The 24,682-nt window shown below is 39.8% G+C and overlaps 1 protein-coding gene across 1 annotated transcript in view; it reads right to left on the bottom strand.

The window, feature by feature from the left end:
- The window catches only part of SH3GL2 (SH3 domain containing GRB2 like 2, endophilin A1), a 101,724-nt gene that overhangs the window by 13,327 nt on the left and 63,715 nt on the right, over window positions 1-24,682 (bottom strand). Inside the window, exons 2-6 of the mRNA XM_058170748.1 lie at window positions 15,214-15,282; window positions 10,338-10,410; window positions 5,575-5,718; window positions 4,538-4,671; window positions 2,382-2,540 (exon numbers count right to left, since the gene is read on the bottom strand). Coding sequence (XP_058026731.1) covers window positions 2,382-2,540; window positions 4,538-4,671; window positions 5,575-5,718; window positions 10,338-10,410; window positions 15,214-15,282 — 579 coding nt within the window. The remainder of the gene's footprint in view (window positions 1-2,381; window positions 2,541-4,537; window positions 4,672-5,574; window positions 5,719-10,337; window positions 10,411-15,213; window positions 15,283-24,682) is intronic.

Here is a 24,682-nt window from a genome sequence, read left to right on the forward strand (position 1 = left end):
TCCGAGTACAGGCAGTCCTCAACTTAACAGCCATTCACTTAGCGATCATTCAAAGTTACAACGGCACTGAAAAAAATTACTTTTTTTTTTATTTATTTACATTTATATCCCGCCCTTCTCTGAAGACTCAGGGCGGCTTACAGTGTGTAAGGCAATAGTCTCATTCTATTTGTATATATTTACAAAGTCAACTTATTGCCCCCCCAACAATCTGGGTCCTCATTTTACCTACCTTATAAAGGATGGAAGGCTGAGTCAACCTTGGACCTGGTGGGACTAGAACCTGCAGTAATTGCAGGCAGCTGTGTTTTAATAACAGGCTTCCTACAGCCTGAGCCACACCGCGGCCCTACAACCAGTCCTCACTTGTGAATGTAGCAGCATCCTGATGGTCATGTGATCAAAATTCTGGTGCTTGGCAACCAGCAAGTACCATATTTTTCGGAGTATAAGATGCTCCAGAGTATAAGACACACCTTATTGGCAGGGGGGGGGGGGATAAGAAAAAAAAAATCTGCCTCTGCCTACCAGCATCCATCGAATTCATCTGGCTAGCGTCCTTGCAGCAAACAACAAACAACCTGCTCAGCTTCAGGACATTAGCCTGATTCAGCATGAGCAGCTGATTGGCGGGTAGATCGCCTCTGGAATACCCCAATCACCAGAGGTGAACTTTAGCAACAGGTTCTCTGGTTGGGCAGACGCCTCATTGGGGCAGATACGGAGCTTCAAAAATGAAGCTGATCATCGCAGGGCACTCCAATGAGTACAGCAGGGGAAACGCTGAACCAGTCCGACAAGGCAGCAGCTGTTCCGGGTTGCCATTTTGGCCTCTGTGCCTTCCCTTTTTCACCCTCTGAAAGCTCCATTTGAGACGCTGCCTTTGCAAAGAGAAGCTCCTTTGCAAACGGAGTTTTTGGAGGCTGCTTGAGAGGCTCTCCGTTTCAGAGGCTGCGTTTGCAGCCTCCAAAAGCTCCAAAAGCTCCTTTTGCAAAGGAGCTTCTCTTTGCAAAGGCAGCCTCTCAAACGGACCTTTTGGTGGGAGACCGAAGGGTGGGGGCCAGCGGGTGGGTGGGGCTACATTCGATGTATAAGACGCACCCAAATTTTCACCCTCTTTTAGGGGGGAAAAAGTGCATCTTATACTCTGAAAAATATGGTACTTACAATGGTTACAGCCTCCCAAGGTCATATGATCGTCATCTGTGACCTTCCCAGCCAGCTTCCAACATGCAAAGTCAAGGAGGGGAGCCAGATTTGTTTAACGACTGCAGTGATTCACTTAACAACCATGGCAAAAAAAAATTGGGCTCAACTCACTTAACAACTAGCTTGCTTAGCAATGGAAATTCTGGTCCAAACTGTAGTTGTAAATTGAGGACTACGTGTAAAAAGGATTTCTTTTTCCACACTAGTAAAGTATAGCATTATGGTCTGGCTGAATTGAACATTTTCAATTGTTCTGGGTTTCAGCGGAGACAAAATTGGAAGTGTCTCATGGGGATAATTGTCATTCTTTTTCCAGAAAACCTGTGAAACTTCACGTTGGCGTGGATTTAGCCTGACCAGACTGGAATTTGTTAGCTTGATTGAATTCTATATATCCAGTTTCCATGGAGAACAAGAAATACTGTGATCCTGCTATATAATTAATTGAATTTTGTTCCACCATGTTCAGATATTATATATAATTCAATTTATTTAAAGTTTGACTTATTTGCAAATGCGAAGCTGAAGGGGGTAGAACAATATGACATTTTATCCGTCTTGAGGAATTTTTGAGGCACGTCACCATTATTTTCACTGTAGGTATTTTTTAGACCTGAAACCAAGTCACTGTGGAATATTCAAGACTGTTCAAATAATTCATAGGGGAGTTAGAATTTATGTTTTTGATCCATGGGGTTCTGCTTCAGTCCAAACAGTGTCTAAGATTATTACTAAGTCTTCCTCCAAAATGCCATTCACATGAAAATTGATAGCAAGTAGAATGATTTACTGACAGTGCCAATTTCACCTAAAAGCATTTTTGCAAAATCTTGCCCTTGGAATTCTAAAACGCAAAACGGTTTTCTATTAGGAAAACCACATTTCATTTCATTACGTAATACAGTGTTTCTCAACCGTGGCAGCTTTTAAGACGTGTGGACTTCAACTCCCAGAATTCCCCAGCCAGCAAAGCTGGGAGTTGAAGTCCACACATCTTAAAGCTGCCACGGTTGAGAAACACCAGTGTAATATTTTGCCTTTGAAAGCCAGATCTACACACTTATGGAACAGAGTCTAGGGAAACAAGACCAGAAAAATCTGCTCTTTAACCAAGTTTTGAATTTCTATTAATAATAATAATTTTAAAAAAGGATAGGGGGAGATTTGCTCACATCCATCTCCAGCAGATTAAACATGCTAGATTCAGCAACCTCTTTGGACTCATCAAACTTCTCTAGAGCTTGGCGGACCTCGTCATCTGGGACCTTGCCTTGTCTTTTCTTCTTGTAATCAAAGTCTAGGCGTCTGCCCTCCATTTTTTTAAGATGGTGCTGAAAAAGGGTGGAGAAAGAAGAACAGCTTTACCAATTCTCTTTTTTTTTAACCCCTTCAAATCAACCATGGCTTCTCTGAAGTAGTTGACCATTGTCTTCCTCCTAGGCCAGAGAAAGAGTGACTATACCAAGTTTACCCACCTGTCTTTGTGCCCAAGGCAGGAATGTCAACCATCCCATTTGGTTCACTTGCATTCCATAGTGTCCCTCCACCCTTAGGAATTCACCCACCCATTTCATTCCACACACACTGTTTGGCAACGCTGAGAGCAAAAGTAGATACAGGCAACTATGAGTCGAGTCAGGTTTGACAAGGACTAGAATTCATACCCTCCCAATGCCTTTAACTACTACCCCAGGTTGATGCTTTTATGAGACCAAGTTTAACTAAGCTTGATTGTTATTGTTAGTTGCGAAGTTGGGTCCGACCCATCGCGACCCCATCGGCAACGTTCCTCCAGGCCTTCCTGTCCTCTACCATCCTCTGGAGTCCATTTAACTAAGCTTAATAATAATAATGAAGAATGGTGCTATTTATTTCCAAGCAAGAACAAACTTATCTTTTCAAAGACAACGTGTGAACAAATGAAAATTGCCAAGTGTTTATAATTGAGAAAAATGTAGACAGTAGTACTTTACTTTAAGGTAAGACACAAACAAATTTGTTGAGTGACTTAAATAAAGCCTAGCTTTAAAGACAGGACGAACTCTCTCCAGACAAAGGAAAATATACTAAGTTAAAGTGCTGTTCAAATGAATAACAAGCTACTACTTGTTATATACTACTTGTATTACTGAAATAGTGAAAAACATGTACAAAAATGTTCATGATTTCACCAACAGCTTAACAGAAATAGCATTTATATACCGCTTCACAGTGCTTTACAGCTCTCTCTAAGTAGTTTACAGAGTCAGCACATTGCCCCCAACAATCTGGGTCCTCAGTTTACCGACCTTGGAAGAATGGAAGGCTGAGTCAACCTTGAGCCAGTGAGATTTGAACTGCCAAATTGCAGTCAGGTGGCTTTCAGCAGAAGTAGCCTGCAGTACTGCACTCTAACCACTGCACCACCGTTATTAATAGTACTAATATGTATATATTATTAATATATGTTGACTGACATATTCTCTCAGAGGTATCCCATGCTAATATTTTTATTTTAAGTTTTTTTTTTAATGGAAAATACAAGCCTCTACTTTTTAAAGTTTTTTTTAAAAAAAGTTTTTTTAAAAAAACCCACTACAATAAAGATATAATAATGCAGTTTCCATTGTCCCGATTTTCAGCTTTATTGCTGGGAATGCATTGTGATTTCATTTTTTTAATGGAGTAGACATGATCAATTAAGAAATAATTATCGGCAGGAACTTGTACGTTTTGGTGCTCTTTCTACTCCTCTTTAACATCTACAATGAAGCCACTGGGTGAGCTCATCTGTCACTATGGCGTGAGATGTCATCACTATGCTGATGACATCCAATTACACTTTTCTGTTCCTGGCAAATTAAGCAATGCCGTTGATGCTTTTTCCCAGTGCCTGGAGGCTATGAGGGCCTGGATGGGGAACAACACGTTTCAGCTAAACCCTGGACAAGACTGAGGCTCTGGGTTTTGGGGCCTGCCAGTTCAGAAACCATATCATCTCTGCTATGATTTTTATTTTTATTGGATGGGTTTTTAAAATTGTGTGATTTTACAGGGGAGTATGTTTTTTAACGTTTTGGGCATTTAAATTAGTTTTTTAAGGGTTGTTTTTAAATTATTGTGTGTATTTATATTTTATCTGCCTGTTCACCGCCCTGAGTCCTTCGGGAGAAGGGCGGTATACAAATTAAAATATTATTATTATTATTATTATTATTATTATTATTATTATTATTATTATTATTATTATTATTATTATTATTATTATTATTATTATTATTATTATTATCATCTGCTCCTGTTGTAATGTCCAGCTAATTCCATAACAAAATCCTATTTGTGACAATACCTGTATTTCCCTCAGATCTTTGTCATGGAGATTTTGCAATGGATCAATGAAATTCTGTTTCACATTAATATCCAAAGCATCCTTCACCTCAGACAGCTCTCTCATTGCTTCACCAACATCACCTAAAGCTGGGCCTAAAAAGAAAAAAAAAAGAAAAACCCAGAAATGTGTTTATTTTAATTTAAATTGATCCAAGGATATTTTTCCTTTTGCTTCTTAAAATGTCTACAACCCACACCTCAATAAAATAATAAAATAAAATAATAATAAAAAAAAATCTGCCTGGAAAGTTCGTCCCCGTCCTCAGTGATATCATCAGACCACTGGATATAGCTCTCCAAGTCTTAATAAATAGGATAATGTCCCACCCAATAAAATATTACTTGCCTCATTTTTAGAACTTACATTTGCTCCAAACTATTATCCAAGACTTCAGTAGTGAATTAGAGATGTGCTAAAATTTGGGTGATCAGTGAACTGAATGTTCTGGAATTGGTCTGTTTCACCTAGAATAGCATGTCTGGAACACCATGGAAATTTTCTAGTTCAGAGAATTTACTTCTAAAACTGTTGAACTGTCCCTAAGACAGAACGAGCAGGAGGAGATTTAGCATGGTCTGAAAGCAAATAGAATATTCCTGAGTTTTCCAGAACATCCCATTCTTGGTTGATAAATTCTGCACATGCCTCTTGTGAAGACTTAATTAAAAATCATAACTTTAAATTCCCCAAAAGACATTGGACAAGGCCAACTTTGGAATCTAAATGAACAGCAAATAGAATCACTCCCCTTTGAATTGGGTACCCCCAATTCAATTTTATGTTTAGAGACGTGCTTTAATCCCGACACACTGGATGGCAAACAAGAGAAACTTCTGGCATACCAAAGCAGGGAAATGAATATTCCAGTTAGCCTTCTTGTACCTGAGACCTGACTGATATTTGGCATAATCCAATCCAAGTTTTATTATTTTTAAAAGATGAAACACAATAAACGTTACCAAATAAATAATAAATAAATAAATAAATAAAGTTACCAAAATTGCACTCTTCTCCGAGTTCTTTCCCAAATTTTAGCATGGCATCTGCAAGCAGGGCTTCAGCCTGAGGATAACCGGGTCCTTTTTCTTGGCCTCTAATTTTAGACATGGTGTTGAGCATGCTGAGTTTGGCTCTGGAGGCTACAAGCAGAAAGGAAACTAATCAGCAGAGACAATAAACTGGGCAGATTGGAAACAGAATCGTGCCTATAAATGACATAAAAAACTCACATAAAAGAAAGATGTCACAAAACATTCTTAAGCCATGGGGAAATTTAGTTTGAAATTTGTGTGCGCAAAGCACGCAATCACCATACCGGTTGTTAAACCGGCAGGATTCCACCACTGTCTGCCCCCCATGTCCAGAATAGCTATGGAAGCTCCATAATCATTCCTGGTCGTTTTACAAGATTTTATTTTTCCCATCAGGGATACTGTTGAATTTCCAAACTCATCTCATTGGTATATCTACCAGGGAAACAGAATGAGCTGCATATCTTCTCTTATCATAGAATAAAAATACGGCGATAAACTTGGAGAGACTAATGCTAAACCGTGCAGAAGCTTCCAGATTTTAACTCCAACCTCATAAAAATACAAAGAGCTGTTGCTAGACAGAGAATAGTGTGGTTTGCCTTCTAACTACCTATCTAGTATCCTTTACATATGTTTAAACTATACTTTTCATCGTCCCTTTGCCACTAAAATGGGATCTGAGGGTTAAAGACGAACAATATCAGTGAACTGAGTGCTCATTATAAAGAAAGTGTTTATTTCTATCCCCCTCTTTGCAGCAATCTGCAGTTGTCACAAATTCTTGTTGAAGAGTGGAATAGGACCAGAGATAGTATTCAGCTGGCTCAGGTGAAACGGTAGTGGCAATTCACCCACCCGGGTACAATCCCATCCTATATCGCTGTGTTTTTGATGTTGCACGCATGTGTGGATGGTGTGCGTGAGCAAATTGCCGTGTTGTTTGACATCAAATGCATGTGTGGACGGCACATGTGTGCACTCATATTTCCGGTGCTGGGCGAACTGGTTGCTACAGTATGTGAATCCCACCTCTGAATAGGACAATGTGTGGAATAAGGATTTCCAGGAGAAAAGTGGGAATTCCTGGCTGCTGGGTTACTTTTGCATAAATGCCTTCTCACATAGGAACAGTCTAGATTCGAGAGAACGTTGATTGTAATAGTCAAATCAAATAAGATCCAACATAGAACTAAGAAGAAATTTTCTAACAGTGAGAACAATTAATCAATAGAACAGTTTGCCATGGATCTGCATCACTGGAGGTTTTCAAGAAAAGATTGGACAACCATTTATCCAGGATGGAACAAAATCTCCTGTCATGGAGGCAGGAGCTGGGACTCCAAGCCAGGGGTGAAATCTAAAAATTTCCCCTACCGGTTCTGTGGGTATGGCTTAATTGGTGGGCGTGGCTTGGTGGTCAGGTGACCCAGTGGGCATGGCTTGGTAGTCAGGTGATTGAATGGGCATGGTCAATAATAATAAATAATAAAAATAATAAACAAAGTATACAAAACTTGGAAGTGCACCAGTCTACCTTCTTTAAAAATAGAGGCACCGGTCTATAATTGCCTTTTTTTTGGGAGCACACCAGTCTACCTTCTTTAAAAATAGAGGCACCAGTCTACTAATTGCCTTTTTTTGGGAGCGCACCGTTCTACCTTCTTTAAAAATAGAGGCACCGGTCTACTAGCTGCCTACAGTGCTTATCAGCTGTAGTGCAGCCCTTTGAAATGCCGTGCCAGTCATTTAAGGCCATTTGCAGCTATATCACCACCGAGAGCTTCAGGGACAGAGAAGAGGAACAGCGAGGCATGGGCGGTGGGGGGGGCAGGGATTTTTGTTACTGGTTTTCTGAACTACCCACCCCCATCGCTACCGGATTGCGCGATCCGGTCCGAACTGGGAGCATTTTACCCCTGCTTCCAGCCCTATGATTCTATGATTCTTTCTTATGGTCTGAAATCAACCTTTACAGTAAAAAAAAGACAGATAGTTTGATACAGCAATTCGTTATTGGGAAAAGGAAAAAACAAAAGTATAATAAAATGACACATCTAATTAAAAGTTTTGCACCGTTGTATAACTTGGTGAAGAAATTTGGCCACCTGCTAGTGAGTATGGGGTAAGCATCCCTTAAAAATGATAAATATAAAATTTATCAGTGTGACCCTCATATTTGGAATCATTGGGGCAAGCATCTTGGGACATCACAACAAGGATACACTTAGAGAAACCTTGGTGAAAAAGATTTTTTTCCCCAGATGGAATAAACTAAGGAAATAAGAGTTTGATCATGTCACCTTGCTTGTTGAACCAAGAAGCACGCATCTTTGTTAGCTGTCATTGAAGAAACAAATGCAATATGACTGCATATGAGCGAGTCGCGGTGGTGCAGTGGTTAGAGTGCAGTACTGCAGGCTATTTCTGCTAACTGCCGGCTGCCTGTAATTTGGCAGTTCAAATCTCATCAGGCTCAAGGTTGTCTCAGCCTTCCATCCTTCCAAGGTGGGTAAAATGAGGACTGTTTATTTATTTATTTATTTATTTATTTTATTCAATTTTTATACCGCCCTTCTCCCGAAGGACTCAGGGCGGTGTACAGCCAAGTAAAAAATCACAGTATAAATATTAAAAGAAATTAAAACAAACATATTATATGGTGGCCAAATTTAAAACGAATTAAAATAATAAAATATAAATATTGTTGGGGGCAATATGCTGACTCTTTAAACTGCTTAGAGAGGGCTGAAAAGCACTGTGAAGTGGGATATGTATCTAAGTGCTATTGCTATAATCTATTATGGTTAGCTTTTCAGCAACTTATGTTTCAGAATAAAGGCCTTTAGATATAAATGAAACTGATTCAGATATTCTCCTCTGTAATGCATTTGGTGCAACTTCTAACTAGAAAAGCACCATAATAAGACTCCAAAGTTTTAGTATTTCACAAGGTATTAAAGTCTCCTAATCCAACTTTTTCTTCACTAATTTTGCCTCCATGCGTTTTTCATTCAGAATTCGTCTTCTATTTTGTCCAGGCTGACCTTAAAACATTACTTAGAACAGGGGTAGTCAACCTTTTTATACCTACCACCCACTTTTGTATCTCTGTTAGTAGTAAAGTTTTCTAACCGCCCACCGGTTCCACAGTAATGTGCCATGTATCGTCATCTGTGCATGCCTCTCGCGGGTCGTGGATTGGGTTTGGGGGGAGCGCTGGCTACCAGCTCTTCTTGTCTGTTACAGCTGGGTGGTGTGGGGGGAGATGCGCGAGCTATTCTGAGACGAGGCTCTTTTGTTTGCGGTCACACTATAGCACCATTTATTTCACTTACGTAACGTGAATTAAACTTATGCACGGGCGATACAAATAGTATATTTTCAGAAATTTAAATTGTCACGGGGAATTTTATAAAAACCTAATGAAAATGTTTTTAAATAATGCCATGAAAAAAAAATTAAAAGTCAATTAAATTAAAAAAAGGAAAGTGCTTCAGTATCGGACAAAACCCCTACCGCCCACCATGAAAGCTGGAACACCCACTAGTGGGCGGTAGGGACCAGGTTGACTACCACTGACTTAGAACATCCATATTATTGAGGCCATGTTCCTCTTGCAGGTAATGGCAACAAAAACATACTCTGGCAATAGCTTGGCTTTTTTTTTGGTCCTGTTGCTATGGTATTGTCTTCCCTACATCCTTGGACCATGAAGAAGACAAGCTTAAGTTGTCCTAAGTTCTACTGGTTAAAGTAGTATTTTTTTTTCTTTTCCCACAATATCCTAGGGCAGGAGTATCAAACTTGTGGTGTCACGGCAGCGTCACATAGCGTATCAGGATTTCCCCCCCTTCACTAAACCGGGTGTGATCAGCGCATGATGTATCTGGCCCATAGGCCGCGAGTGCATAAAATTTATTTAACAGACAGAAATTGATGATGGTAGTGACTGGGAACAGAGGCAACAGAAACGGAATTGGAATTGCCATGAAGAGAGCAAATTTTCTGCTGGCTTTGTTTTCTGTCAATTCAAGGACGGGTGGATAGCACTGGGAAAGGCTTTGTGTCAAAACAAAGATAAAACACAAGAGTAGGACAACTTCAGAGGTGGTATTGAGACAGTTTGTACCGGTTTGGGCAAACCAATAGCAGAGATCACAGGTGGGCCAGCCTACCTGCCCCGGATCTATACCGTCCTATTTAGGCACGGTTTTGAGGCTGGGCGCATGTGCAGAAGACACGTGCGCAGCAAACCAGTAACAGCAAAATGTGAAACCCACCACTGGACAACTTCCTGTGTGTCCAACATGGTTATCATTGCTTAAACTTGAAAACTATCCTGAATCCTGCAGTACTGACTATTGTGAAAAAAGACACAGCTAAACTGTACACTTAAGTTCTGCAATCTCATTCTGAACAGATTTTTTAAAAAAATATAGTTATAGTTATTATCCTTTAAGAAAGAGAGATCATTCCTTTCCTTTGTCAAGTAATTTGTTCTGAGATGGAAACAGAAGAAAATGGCAATTAGAAAACTCATGCAGGAGAGAGGAGGTCAAACCTGTGCTGCATTCTCCCCCACCTCCGTGTGTGTGTGTGTGTGTGTGTGTGTGTGTGTGTGTGTGTGTAAAATGCATCAAGATCTTTGTAACATATTCTTTCTAACTTATCTGAAATGTTCTATAAATTCAAATATTCTCTGATTCAAATTGAAGTACACATACCTGGATTGGGTTGAAGATATTCAATTGTCTTTGCCATTATTTCCATCACGGCCCTACTGGTGACATCCACTTTCTGCAATTACAAAATGAAAAGGAAGGAAAAAAATCCCCAAATAAGAATGGAAAAAATAAATCCAATACCCTTGTTATTTCTTCTTCCACATCTCAATATTATGGAGCAGTGTCCCTTGGTGCCTTATTGTGCCATCGTATCAGAGATACTTCTTTACCCAAACACAGAAACAGGTGGACAAAAAAAGCAATGAGTGGAAGCAACTTCCTGTCAGTTTCCGCCCTTGAGTTTCTTTGTTTGAAGCTGGCGGGGAGTTTCCTTCCTTCCTTCCTTTCTTCCTTCCTTCCTTCCTTCCTTCCTTCCTTCCTTCCTTCCTTCCTTCCCTCCCTCCCTCCCTGTTTGGTTCTCTCCTTTTCCTATTGCATGATCACTGCTCTGGTTCAAAGACCTTCATCCCACTTCCCCCACTCTCACTTTTTTCTGCTTTTTCCATGAAAGGAAGGGCCATGGTTTATACATGTATAGCTGAGAAAGTCTGATCGGATGCAAATGGAAGTCTAATTGATTTTATAAGGGGGTACTTTAGTTTATGGGCAATGATTTTGATAGTTTTAATTGATTTTTTTTAATTCTTGGCCCTCTTTTGGGCAGGAAGCACAATTTGCTTGCTTATTTATATTACTGATTCAATTTTTAACCAACTCAGAATGTCAAAAATAAATTAACCACAATAGTCAAAATAAAATCTGCATACACACACACACACACACACACACAGAGAGAGAGAGAGATAAAAATCCTATACAATACCCACCTTCCCCATTTTATCACCCTGGCATTGCCAACTTCAACTGAAGTTGAAACTTTTGAAATTGAAAAATAGAGTCTGAGCCTCTTTGGTCAAGTAGTTAAGACCCATGTTAGAAACCAGGAGGCTGGGAGTTTGAGTCCGACCTTAAGCATGAAAGTCATGCTTAAGGTCGGCATGGATGACTTTGGATGCATGGATGACTTTGGGTCGGTCTTCTCAGCCCAACCTACCGCACAGGGTGGCTATTGTGGGGAAAGTAGAATAGCAATAGCACTTGAGCCACGGTGGCGCACAGTGGCGCTGTGGTTAGAGTGCAGTACTGCAGGCTATTTCTGCTAACTGCCGGCTGCCTGTAATTTGGCAGTTCAAATCTCACCAGCCTCAAGATTGTCTCAGCCTTCCATCCTTCCAAGGTGGGTAAAATGAGGACCCAGATTGTTGGGGGGCAATATGCTGACTCTGTAAACCACTTAGAGAGGGTGTAAAGCATTGTAAAGCGGTATATGTCTAAGTGCTATTACTATTGCTATCACACAGGATTTTAATTTCTCTGTAAATGTGTGTGCAGATGGACACATGTGCAGATATGTGTGTCTATAGATATGCATTCTGTGGCTTTGATTTTTGTGAGGGCTTGGTTTAAATTAAGAGATACCTTCCTTTCACAGTAATAGGCCATTTGGGACATCATTATTCTGAGTTACTAGCAAAGAAAGTGAGGGACCCCTTTCTTCTCCCCTCCCCTCTTCCATCTGCTAAGGGTTCCATTATATTTTGCAACACAGAACAGGCTAAAGCGTCTCCATTTTATGGAGCAAGCACAAGGAGTACTGGTCTGTCCGTCCTTCCTTCCTTCCTTCCTTCCTTCCTTCCTTCCTTCCTTCCTTCCTTCCTTCCTTCCTTCCTTCCTTCCTTCCTTCCTTCTTCCCTTCCCAGTAGCCATGCTGCAGGCTGACAGTGCCATCCGAACCACCAGCATCTTGAAATCGTGTGCATTTTTTATCCTTTGAAGCCCACTCCTCTATTAAAAATGCATCTACTCGGTTAATATTTCATATTGATTTCCCCAGACATCCAGAAGTGAGATATGTGGGGAGGGGTGCGGGCGAGTTGCTGATGGTTTGGACAGAGATCTGAAAACAGCCCTAATGCTCTTGCTTGGCTATCCCCATTAATGACATCTCTAGCTGCTTCTTTTCATGTGCAGCTGCACTGCTGTACACACACAGATATTCTCTCACATTATTAATTTCCGCTGCACGCCCACCTTTTATTTGTTCACCCACCTGCTTGCTGCCAGATGACAAGAAGCTCTTTGGGAGCCTGGGGGATGATTAAAGTTTATTACATGTCATTACAATGCTTAGCATTGACAAGGGCTGGCCTAATTGAGGTCTCCAAGCACCAGCATAAAATGGAGAGGCCTTGACCATAAAAATCAGAAGCAGGAAACGCTTGATAAGAGCAGCTTCAAAGTGTGGATTCTAGTGTAGCTTTCTGGCTGGATTCGGGCAAGAATTATCTTTAATGAAATGGGATAGTGCCTCATTAATTGATTTATTATATCTCTTTATATGAAACCACCGATTATCGATTAGGAGTAAGTGTGTGTATGTGCATACACACACATACATTCCCACCTTATTCAAAGAGACATAAACTATCACATCTACTAAATACTTGCAGTCATTCTGTAAGTTAGGTTAAGCCAAGAATCACCCACTTGCATAAGGAGGCTGTGAACATGTATCCCTTCACCGTTATACTTCTCAGTGCTATTGATTGTATGAAGACTGGGTAAGAGCAAAAGGCAATATGGAGAGGTACCCTATAATCACCTGTTTAAAATGGAAGAAGCATTTTAGTTTAAGAGATTCCAATCACAGCTATAAAGTATCGGACCCCAGAGGAAATTAAAAAGATACCAATAGCAGGTTCCATCCATAGAGCTCTAGAACAGGGGTCTCCAACCTTGGTCCCTTTAAGACTTGTGGACTTCAACTCCCAGAGTTCCTCAGCCAGCTTTGCTGGCTGAGGGACTCTGGGAGTTGAAGTCCATAAATCTTAAAGGGACCAAGGTTGGAGACCCCTGCTCTAGAACATCATGCTATAAAACTGTGTCCAAACCACTGTGATTTAAATACATATTTCCATTTCATTAGTATTTATTAAAAGCGCAAAAGGCACCTGGGAGAAGGCTCATATTTGTGATCTAGTGGGGGGGAAAAAGCTCTCCATTTCTAAAAATGTGCCATGCCATGTCTACACTGGTTTTGCAATCATAGTTTTCATATATTTTGGTTCACCTCTATACACAGAGATTTTGTTGATGGATTTTGAAGAATCCGCTAGATTTCTGGGCATAACTTCCAAATCTGAATATTGGATGCTGTCATTCCTGAACAGAACTATTCAAAGTGCAGATGTCCTGTTCACCCCCACCAGTGATGGGATTCAGTCGGTTCGCACCAGTTCTGGGGAACCGGTAGTTAAATTGCTGGCTGGCCATGCCCCTTCCCACCCCACCTCTTCCAGGAGTCCCCATGCACCCCATTTTGGCTACCAGGTAAGGAGGGAGGCCTCCTAGGCCCAAAATGGGGTGCTGAGGGATGTGGTATGCCCCCCAACAGCCCATTTTTGCTCCCAGGGGGGTGCAGGAGGCTGAGTGCTGCCTGTAACATCCCCTAGCCACGCCCACCATGGCCACGCCCATCCAGCCAGTCATTAGGGCAGAGAACCAGTTGTTAAATTATTTGAATCTCACCACTGACCCACACCTCCCCAAAATCTGACCAGCCTATTGTTGTTGAACATTCTTGGACTGTTGTTTCCCAAGTCTTCATTGCAAGGTAGGAGAACAGACATCCTCCCAAGATCACTAAGCCAGGGGTCTCCAACCTTGGTCCCTTTTAAGACTTGTGGTTTTCAATTCCCAGAGTCCCTCAGCCAGCAAAGCTGGCTGAGGAACTCTGGAGTTGAAATCCACAAGTCTTAAACGGACCAAGGTTGGAGACCCCCGCACTAAGAACAATCAACCCTTTTATTAGAATAAGGTATATTTTTCAAGGAGGATGGTAACAGGATTCTTCCATCTAACAATTTGCTATGCACCTGGCCTTGCAATTCCCTTCTTGGAGGAAGTATTCCTTGAATCATTGCTTTGCCTCTCCCCCTGACGTTTGGCACAGTTTATTAGAACATGACGTACCCAATAATTTCCTCCTATCAGTGCAAGAACCACTTGACAACCCACCATTTTATTTAAAGTAGGTGTCACATAGACAAGACGTATGGGCAACTGCTGCCAAGTCTGGATGCTCCTTTCCCAATCATCTCTTGAACTTTTAAATAAATCTTCTTCTACCTAATGTAGTGGGACTATAACGTCTAAAATGCAGCAGCGTGGGAATTGAGGGATGTGATCGCAACACAATAAGAAGTTGATAAAACTTCACTCTGGATCAGAAGTGTCAAACTCAAGGCCTGGGGGCCGGATCTGGCTCGCAGGGTGCTTAGATCTGGCCCACAGGGCCGCCATGGAAACAGTGAAGGACTGGCCTATGGTGGCTCTGTCAGCGAGCTCCCGAGCTTCGTTTTCACTGGCAAAGGGTTGCAGGAAGCCATCACAATTGAAAATGGAGCCCACAAGAGCCGTACGTGCTACCCCCCACAAGCTCTGTTTTCACTGGCAAAGGGTTGGAGTCACAGCCAAAAAAGGAGCTCAGGAGCCTGTTTTCCCTGGCAGAGCACTCAGGCCGCCACAGGCGCCCCGACACAAGTAATGTTGAGCTGGCCACGCCCCCCTGTCTCCCCAAGGTCAAACACAACCCTGATGTGGCTCTCAATGAAATCGAGTTTGACACCCCTGCTCTACATGATAGAGCTGAGCTGATCTAAATAGTACCAGTTATGCTAATTATGTTGTCTAGCTATAAATAAGCAACCTAGAAAAACGTAATATCCAAATGTTATGTTCTTTGACAAAATATATAAAAATCCACTCGGGGAATGCTGCAGTAAGTGATACAAGAGCAATTAATTCCCAGACTCACCCTTTCCATTTCTTTGAAGTCCTCATCTAGCTTAGTTCCTTCCGCTCCACCAACTTTTTCACTCACTTTCTGCAATAAAAGATAAAAAGGAAAAAAAAATAGTTTTTTACTCCACATTTATTATAAATAACTCACAGTGAACATACACCATACTCTTTCCTCCTCCTTATTCACAATCATTTATGTTTATAAAACTTTTCTGTGCAAAGCAGTGTAGACAAATAAAGTACTTGTAATGCTTCGATATATGCCTGCCTATTTGGGGTATTTTTAGAGGTGCTTTCCAAGAATCAGAGTTTTAGTAGTATACAAATTGCAGGTGAAACACAGATATAACAATCAGTATAAAGATGTTGATATTGAGCCAGGCTATTAGAAAGAGTTAAAGGAAGTACTTTCAGGTGCTATGAAATACAGTTCCTGGCATAAGATGACTCAAAATAATATGGGGACGCGGTGGCTCAGTGGCTAAGATGCTGAACTTGTTGATCAGAAAGGTCGGCAATTCGGCAGTTCGACTCCCTAGCACCACATAACGGAGTGAGCTCCCGTTACTTGCCCCAGCTTCTGCCAACCTAGCAGTTCAAAAGCATGTAAAAATGCAAGTAGAAAAATAGGGACCACCTTGGTGGGAAGGTAACAGCATTCCATGCACCTTCGGTGTTTAGTCATGCCGGCCACATGACCACGGAATTGTCATCAGACAGTGCTGTGTGATATTTCCAGGATAATTGTTTAAGGGATGTCTGAAACAATCCTGAAAACACCAGATGGGAATTAATCCTTGCTTGACTCATCCTACAAGTAGAGTGGTAGGAAATATGAATGTATTTAGCCTAGACCTCATACAACACTACACCCACTTATACGCACAGAGATGCATGTGTAACTCAGTGTGCACAAGATTAGATAGCCAAATGTGTGCTGAAGAGCAGGTACACACAAATATATGCAAGCACATAACACACAAATGCAAAAAAAATATGTCTTCTTCTCCATGGAGGATTGGTGGGAACTGTTCCCTCACTGCAGAGGAGAGCATTAAGCTCCATGAGAGAAGAGAAGCTGAATAGAAAGCTGGAAGGAGGACCTTTTCACTCCAAGAGACCATGTCTGCCCTGATCCTGCCGGGTGTAAATCCTGCACTCAATACCTTGGATGACCTTGAGAGAGCTGTTTTCTGTTACCATTAGGTGACACAATGGTTAGAATGCAATATTGCAGACTAACTCTGCCCACAGCCCAGAGTTCGATCCTGACAGGGCTCAAGGTTGACTCAGCCTTCCATCCTTCCGAAGTTGGTAAAATGAGGACCCAGATGGTTGGAGGGCAATATGCTGACATTGTAAAATCACCCTGAGTGCGCTATTGTACACAAGTCTAAGTGTATTGCTATCATTAGCACTGCAGAAATAGTTCAACTGCATATCAACTGCTTGCAATACTATTGGTAATCAGATAATTCTGGGCAGCTATAATGAATTACACAAAAATCAGGTTGATTTTTTTTTTAGCCCGCTAGTTTCCTTCCTATAACCCCACTTCGACAAGGGCTCCAACCTTGATTTCTCTAGAATTATGCAGATGTATTATAATTTTCACTGTGAAAAAACTGGTGAAAGAATCATAAAAATTAACAATATAATTTTTTAAAAAGATATGCAAAGCACTGACAGCAGCTATGCTTGTATTGGGAGAAAAACACAGAACATTTCCCTAATCAATTCCTGGCACACAAGCAACTTTTAGAAAAGCTGTGAGAAAAGGGAATGTGTATGCTACCGAGCCTGAAACCACAAATCCTCCACTATGCATGCAGCAGTCTGTGATGAAAGAAAAACACCAGCTTCCTTGAGAATAAACCTCACCAGCGGAGAAAAATGAACATAAAACTCAGTGCTTGCTGAGCAAAAGGTTTCCTGTTAAAGGAGGATGACTGCAGATAAGCTGTGATGACAGAGAGAAAACTAAAGAAAACCGATCATATGTGTAGATGACCAGGTTGAGCCCGAGGGAGGGGTCAAATGCATCATCAGTCATGAGATCTATGTCGAGCCTACGTTGAATTCCTTCTTATCTCCCTTGGCTGCTAGTGGTTCAGATTCCTGTAGAGAGCTTAATCTTAATCTTTATACTCATTTGAACTATCTGGATCTCCTACCATCATTCAATACCATCATTCCAGACATTCTCCTAACTAAGCTAAACCAGCTACAGGTACCGGAACAGGCTTGTAAGTGGATCACAAGCTTCTTAACAAACAGGAAGCAGCAGGTGAAGCTAAGCAAGATCACATCAAATACTTGTACAATTAACACAGGGGCCCCCCAAGGCTGTGTGCTCTCCCCACTTCTCTTCTCTCTGTATACCAATGACTGCATCTCCAATGATCCATCAGTTAAGCTACTGAAGTTCGCAGATGACACAACAGTGATTGATCTCATTCGAGACAATGACGAATCCGCATATAGACGAGAGGTCAAACGACTAGCCTTGTGGTGCAACCAAAACAATCTGGAACTGAACACACTCAAAACCGTAGAAATGGTGGTAGACTTTAGGAAAAACCCTTCCATACTTCCACCTCTCACAATACTAGACAACACAGTATCAACAGTAGAAACCTTCAAATTTCTGGGTTCTATCATATCGCAAGATCTCAAATGGACAGCTAACATCAAAAACATCATTAAAAAAGGACAACAAAGAATGTTCTTTCTGCGCCAACTCAGGAAGCTCAAACTGCCCAAGGAGCTGCTGATCCAATTCTACAGAGGAATTATTGAGTCTGTCATTTGCACCTCTATAACTGTCTGGTTCGGTTCTGCAACCCAACAAGAAAAACACAGACTTCAGAGGATAATTAGAACTGCAGAAAAAATAATTGCTACCAACCTGCCTTCCATTGAGGACCTGTATACTGCACGAATCAAGAAGAGGGCCGTGAAAATATTTGCAGATCCCTCGCATCCTGGACATAAACTGTTTCAACTCCTACCCTCAAAACGACGCTATAGAGCACTGCACACCAGAACAACTAGACACAAGAACAGTTTTTTCCCAAAGGCCATCACTCTGCTAAACAAATAATTCCTTCAACACTGTCAGACTATTTACTGAATCTGCACTATTATTAATCGTCTCATAGTTCCCATCGCCAATCTCTTTCCACTTATGACTGTATGACTATAACTTGTTGCTGGCAATCCTTATGATTTATATTGATATATTGATCATCAATTGTGTTGTAAATGTTGTACCTTGATGAACGTATCTTTTCTTTTATGTACACTGAGAGCATATGCACCAAGACAAATTCCTTGTGTGTCCAATCACACTTGGCCAATAAAAAATTCTATTCTATTCTATTCTATTCTATTCTATTCTATTCTATTCTATTCTATTCTATTCTATTCTATTCTATTCTATTCTAATTTTCCTGGCGTTGACATCATGGACTTCCATACTGAGGCCTATAAAAATTCCCCCACCCTTCAGCAGAGCTTCAAACTAGCTCACTTCCCAGGCAGAAAACATTCCCTCCAACAGAAGTGCCAGGCATTTGTGTGGGAAGGGGAACAGCATGATGATGTGCCATCAAGTTGTGGTCAACTCTTGGGCACCACATGGGTAAAGTTTTTTCAGGGTGATTCTGCTCTTAATTCAGTTTTTCAGGTGTTCCAATGATGCACGCATCACTACTGTAAACTATCTGTCCACCTTACTGCTGGTCATTGTCTTCTTTCTTTCCACCTTTCCCAGCATTCAAGCCTTCTCTGGAGAACTTGGTCTTCATATTATGTGTCTGAAATAGGATAACTTAAGCCTTGGTCCCTTGTTCCTCTAGATCGATCTGCTCAATGCTCCATTTGTTTGTTTTCTTGGTATTCACAGGAGTCTTCACCAACCACATTCAGAAGTGTCAATACATTTTTCTATCCTGCTCCTTCAAAGTATAGCTTTCACTTCCATATGGAAATTTATTTTATTTTATTTATTTTTATTTTATTTGCATTTATATCCCGCCCTTCTCCGAAGGGCAGCTTACACTATGTCAGGCAATAGTCTTCATCCATTTGTATATTATATACAAAGTCAACTTATTGCCCCCCAACAATCTGGGTCCTCATTTTACCTACCTTATAAAGGATGGAAGGCTGAGTCAACCTTGGGCCTGGTGGGACTTGAACCTTCAATATTGCAGGCAGTTGCTGTTAATAACAGGCTGCATTAGCCTGATGAGCCACCAGAGGCCCATTATTTGCCTATTTCTGATCTTGGTAGGTGCAGATCCATCATGGCATTTGAATATCTTTTTCTAGGACTTTGTGGTTGTTCTATTTCTCAACTGCTTATTCCTTTACTGTTGATAGTTCATTCTAAAATGCAAATGCAGCTCGTCTGCCTGGAATCCACACTGTATATCGGACATTAATATGATTAAGCGGGTCCAGAGATATTTCACGAGAAGAGTACTCCACTCCTCTACTCACAATAGAATCCCTTATGCCACCAGGCTTCAAATTTTGGACCTGGACAATCTGGAACTGCACCGCCTGCGGTCTGATCTAAGCATAGTACACAAAATTGTCTGCTACAATATCTTACCTGTCAATGACTTCTTCAGCTTCAACCTCAATAATACATGGGCAAACAATTGATACAAACTCAAGGTAAACCGCTCCAAATTCGATTGCAGAAAATAAGACTTCAGCAACAGAGTGATCAACACCTGGAATGCTCTACCCAACTCCATTGTTACATCATCAAACCCTCACAGCTTCAATCTTAAACTGTCTACCGTAGACCTCACCTCATTCCTAAGAGGTCCGTAAAGGGGGCATGCATAAGTGCACCAGAGTGCCTACTGTCCCTATCTTACTATCCCCATTTATATGTATTTACTTCCTTTTTTTCATGCTTGTGTTCATACTTATACTTCCTACCTTGTACATGTTTGACAAACAAATAAAAAAAACCTATTCATCTCTTCAATATCTTTATTGTCAATTCTAAGGTTGGTTGTTCTACCTATTATCATTAGTTTGGCCTTCTATACATTTAATTTTAGTTCCATTTTTTTTCCATTGCACTCCTTGAGTTTCATTACTTGAGCTTGCAGATCCTTAACATTTTCAGCTATCAGAATAGCGTCATCAGCATAGTGCAGATTATTGATGTTTCTCCTTCCAACTTTATAAACCACAGTCATCTTCTTCCTTAATATATATTTAGCATTCAGGTTGAATAAATAGGGGGAAAATATACAGCCTTGTCATACTTCTCTGGCTTATCTCTTTATTTGGACTTCTTAAATTGTTTTAATGGCATGAATGATCAAAGCTTCAAAGGGGATAGATTTTGTTTTAAAGCTGTGTCCCTGAGAACTTCAGGGACAGGAGTGAATAAATTTTGTGCATGTCCAGCATTTGCTTTCCTTGCTCAGGCAACTACTAGCCAGCTCCCTATTTCTCTTCTATTAACGGGTAATGACCACGCAATCTCTCTTAAGTGTACATACATTTAGAGAGTTTCAAAAACTGTCAAAAATACGGAATAATAGAAAAGTTAGAAAAAGACAAACGAGGAAAAAAATTATAAGTATAACCTGAAAAGAAAAATATATATGAAAAAAGTAGAAGAGTAGGTTCCAAAGTTCTTTAGCACAGATACAAATATATAATAATCATGACCACACAATCTCACACTACTCTCGTTGACCGCTAGATTTTGTTTGTTTGTTTATTTATTTATTTATTTATTTATTTATTTATTTATTTATTTATTTATTTATTTATTTATTATATTTGTATACCGCCCTTCTCCCGAAGGACTCAGGGCGGTTCACAGCCAATAAAAACGGTACATACAATACAAATTTAAAAACTATATAAAAAACTGATTCAATAACGGCCTAAAAATTTAAATACAGTTTAAAACCCCATTTAAAACCCTAATTAAAACCCTAAAATTAAAACTATGTTCAAGCTAGTCCTGCACGTCGAAACAACAGCGTCTTCAACTCGCGGCGAAAAGTCCGGAGGTCGGGGAGTTGACGAAGCTCCGGAGGCAGCTCATTCCAGGGGCGGAGCCCCACAGAAAACCCTCCTGGAGGTCGCCAGCCGACATTGTTTGGCTGACGGTATCCGGAGGAGGCCCTCTCTGTGAGAGCGCACTGGTCGGTGTGAGGCTACTGGCGGCAGTAGGCGGTCCCGTAAATACACGGGTCCTAAGCCATGGAGCGCTTTTTTTTTTTTTTTTTGTAAAAAGTTTTATTTTCATTTTCCAACAACATATTCAATCTTATTCAACATTAGTCATTAACTTTCATTTGTTACTTATTCGGACCTGCCCAGCTACCACTTCCTTCCTTAACAAACCTTTCCTCCTCCCTTCTCTACTTTCTTCTACTTTCTTCCTCCTTCCTCTCCTTCACTTTTCTACATCCTCTCCTCCTTCCCTACTCTTCTCTTCCACCCTTTCTAACCCTCTCTCTTTCACCTTTCTTCTTCCTCTCCTTTCCCCCTTTTCTAGCTCTCTCTTTCCTACCTACTTTCTTCCTTCACTCACTCCTCTCCTTTCCATTCCTTCTGAAATGGCAGCTGAGCAGCCCGCTTTCATTTCAAATTATTTCTATTTCTTAATTACATATCTTCAATCATTCCTTTACATTGATCCTTCATCTCCCCTCTCCCCTTCCCTCCCCCCTCCCACCCCCCGAGACTTCCCAGAACAAAGTACAGGGTATAAAATTAACAATCATAAATTAAAATACAACATAAGTCAAATCCATAGCCACTCCTCTCTCTAAGACCTTAACTCCCCTTCCAGAAACAAAAAAGTACATTCTTCTTCCAGTCCATTATATATCAGTCCATTCCACTCCTAAAATCTTCAGAATCTTCCAATTAAATTAGTATTTCCAGTTCATCAATAAAATACATAGTTTTTAATATCCAATCTTCATCAATTAACACCAAATATATATCAATCCATTCCACTCCTGAAGTCTTCAGAATCTTATAGTTTTTAATATCCAATCTTCATCGATCAAGACCAGAACGATATTTCATCTTCCAGTATTCATCAAAAAATTTTCTATAATATACCTTTCTTCCTTAAACAGTGTCCCAAATATAATTCATATTTCCAGCTTAAATTCTTAAATTTTTATCCAATCTCCAAAAATAAACAATATTCTATCTTCTCATATCTTTAATATCACTTACATAAATCAAATAACATTGCTAATATTAATATTTCTTCAATTTACCTTACATCTGTCAAATAACATTATTAAAATTATAACTTATATCCAAAATATATCAATTATAACAATTAAATTCTATTTAACCAAATACCAACATTACATCCATAAATTTTTCTATCTGTCCTCCAAAGGTTAAACAATATTCCATCTTCCCATTCCTTTATACCTCACGTATATCAAATAGTAACACCTTATACCCAAAATAAGTCAGTTGTAAAAATTAAACCCTATATATATATATTTTAAAAAAATACCATCAAAATCACATCTTAAGCATTCTCCTTCCCTTGTCTTCTATCTTACACATTTCCTTACACATTTTCAATCTCCAAAATATCACTTACATAAATCAAATAACATTGCTAATATTAATATTTCTTCAATTTACCTTACATCTGTCAAATAACATTATTAAAATTATAACTTATATCCAAAATATATCAATTATAACAATTAAATTCTATTTAACCAAATACCAACATTACATCCATAAATTTTTCTATCTGTCCTCCAAAGGTTAAACAATATTCCATCTTCCCATTCCTTTATACCTCACGTATATCAAATAGTAACACCTTATACCCAAAATAAGTCAGTTGTAAAAATTAAACCCTATATATATTTAAAAAAAAAATACCATCAAAATCACATCTTAAGCATTCTCCTTCCCCTTGTCTTCTATCTTACACATTTCCTTACACATTTTCAATCTCCAAAAATATCACTTACATAAATCAAATAACATTGCAAATATTAATATTTCTTCAATTTACCTTACATCTATCAAATAACATTATTAAAATTATAACTTATATCCAAAATATATCAATCATAACAATTAAATTCTATTTAACCAAATACCAACATTACATCCATAAATTTTTCTATCTGTCCTCCAAAAGTTAAACAATATTCCATCTTCCCATTCCTTTATACCTCACATATATCAAATCAGTTATAAAAATTAAACCCTATATATATATATTAAAAAAAGAAAATACCATCAAAATCACATCTTAAGCATTCTCCTTCCCCTTGTCTTCTATCTTACACATTTCTTACATATTTTCCACCATCTGCTCACCAATCAGCTTAACATCTAACAATAAAGAATTTCCAATCTTTAATATATTAGTGTAAAAATCTCTTGTTTAAAAACTTATTAAGAAAAGATAAGCCTCCAAAAGTTCCTATAAAAAATAAATAAAAAAAATCCATATTTGAAATGAAGAAGTTTGCAAGATTTTAATAGTTCTGTTTGCTTAAGAGCCATTCATAAACTGTAAAATCTACCAAAAAGAGGGGGGAAAAAATTCAATAAACTTTTCTTCTTAAACATTGTGATAAAGAAAAAGGTAAAAAGAGAAAAAAAATCATTAACAATTCTTGTTCATTCCATTTAAAAAAGTAGCTTATTATGTTCTTCTTCCTTTGTCCTTATAGTTTTACTTTCCTTTGTATATTGCAAACGCCATTTTAAATCCATTCAAGTTAAAAGTTAGTTCAAAGGAAAGCTATTTAAGAGGTGAAGTTAAGATTTATTACTTGCAAATTCTTGCTAGTCCTCCTACTTTGTTCTGTCTGTGTTGAGTTCTCTTTAGAAATAAATCTTGGCACAGAGGTGGTCGCGGCTTCTCGTTCTGTATAAACAGAAGCACCCTGGGCACGGAGCTTCGTCAGGCTAAAGGGGAGCTCTCACCCTTCGATCCCCTGGTTAAATTCCAGGGGCTCCCGGGGAGCTCTACCCAAAACCTGACCACTCTTCCCTCCCCCTTCACCCGGGGGAGAAAATTCCAAACCGTTTGACAGCCCATTTACGCTGTCAGGGACGGTTTGACGAAACCCAGGGCAGACGATCCCAAAGGAACGTCCACGAAGCCTGCGTTGCCAAACCGGAAGCCCGCCATGGAGCGCTTTGAAGGTGATAACAAGCTTTGACTGAGGAAAGGCAGCCTGAGGCTCCTATGCCCGTTTTTCATGGCCCCAGATTCTTCTTTAAGCAGAAACAAGAAAGGTGCCTTTTGTGGTTGGGATTCTTTGTTGAGCAATACCAATCCTCATTCTAGTATGTTTTGATTGGCTCTTTTATTGACCTTTTAGCTTTACTGTTGACTTTTAGTTCATTTATCTTATCCCACAACATTGTCAAGCTCTTGCATTCTAACATAACTCCAGCACTGAGCCCTAATATTCCATCAC

This window comes from Ahaetulla prasina, chromosome 2 (assembly GCF_028640845.1).
Source record: "Ahaetulla prasina isolate Xishuangbanna chromosome 2, ASM2864084v1, whole genome shotgun sequence".
Classification (NCBI taxonomy): domain Eukaryota; kingdom Metazoa; phylum Chordata; class Lepidosauria; order Squamata; family Colubridae; genus Ahaetulla; species Ahaetulla prasina.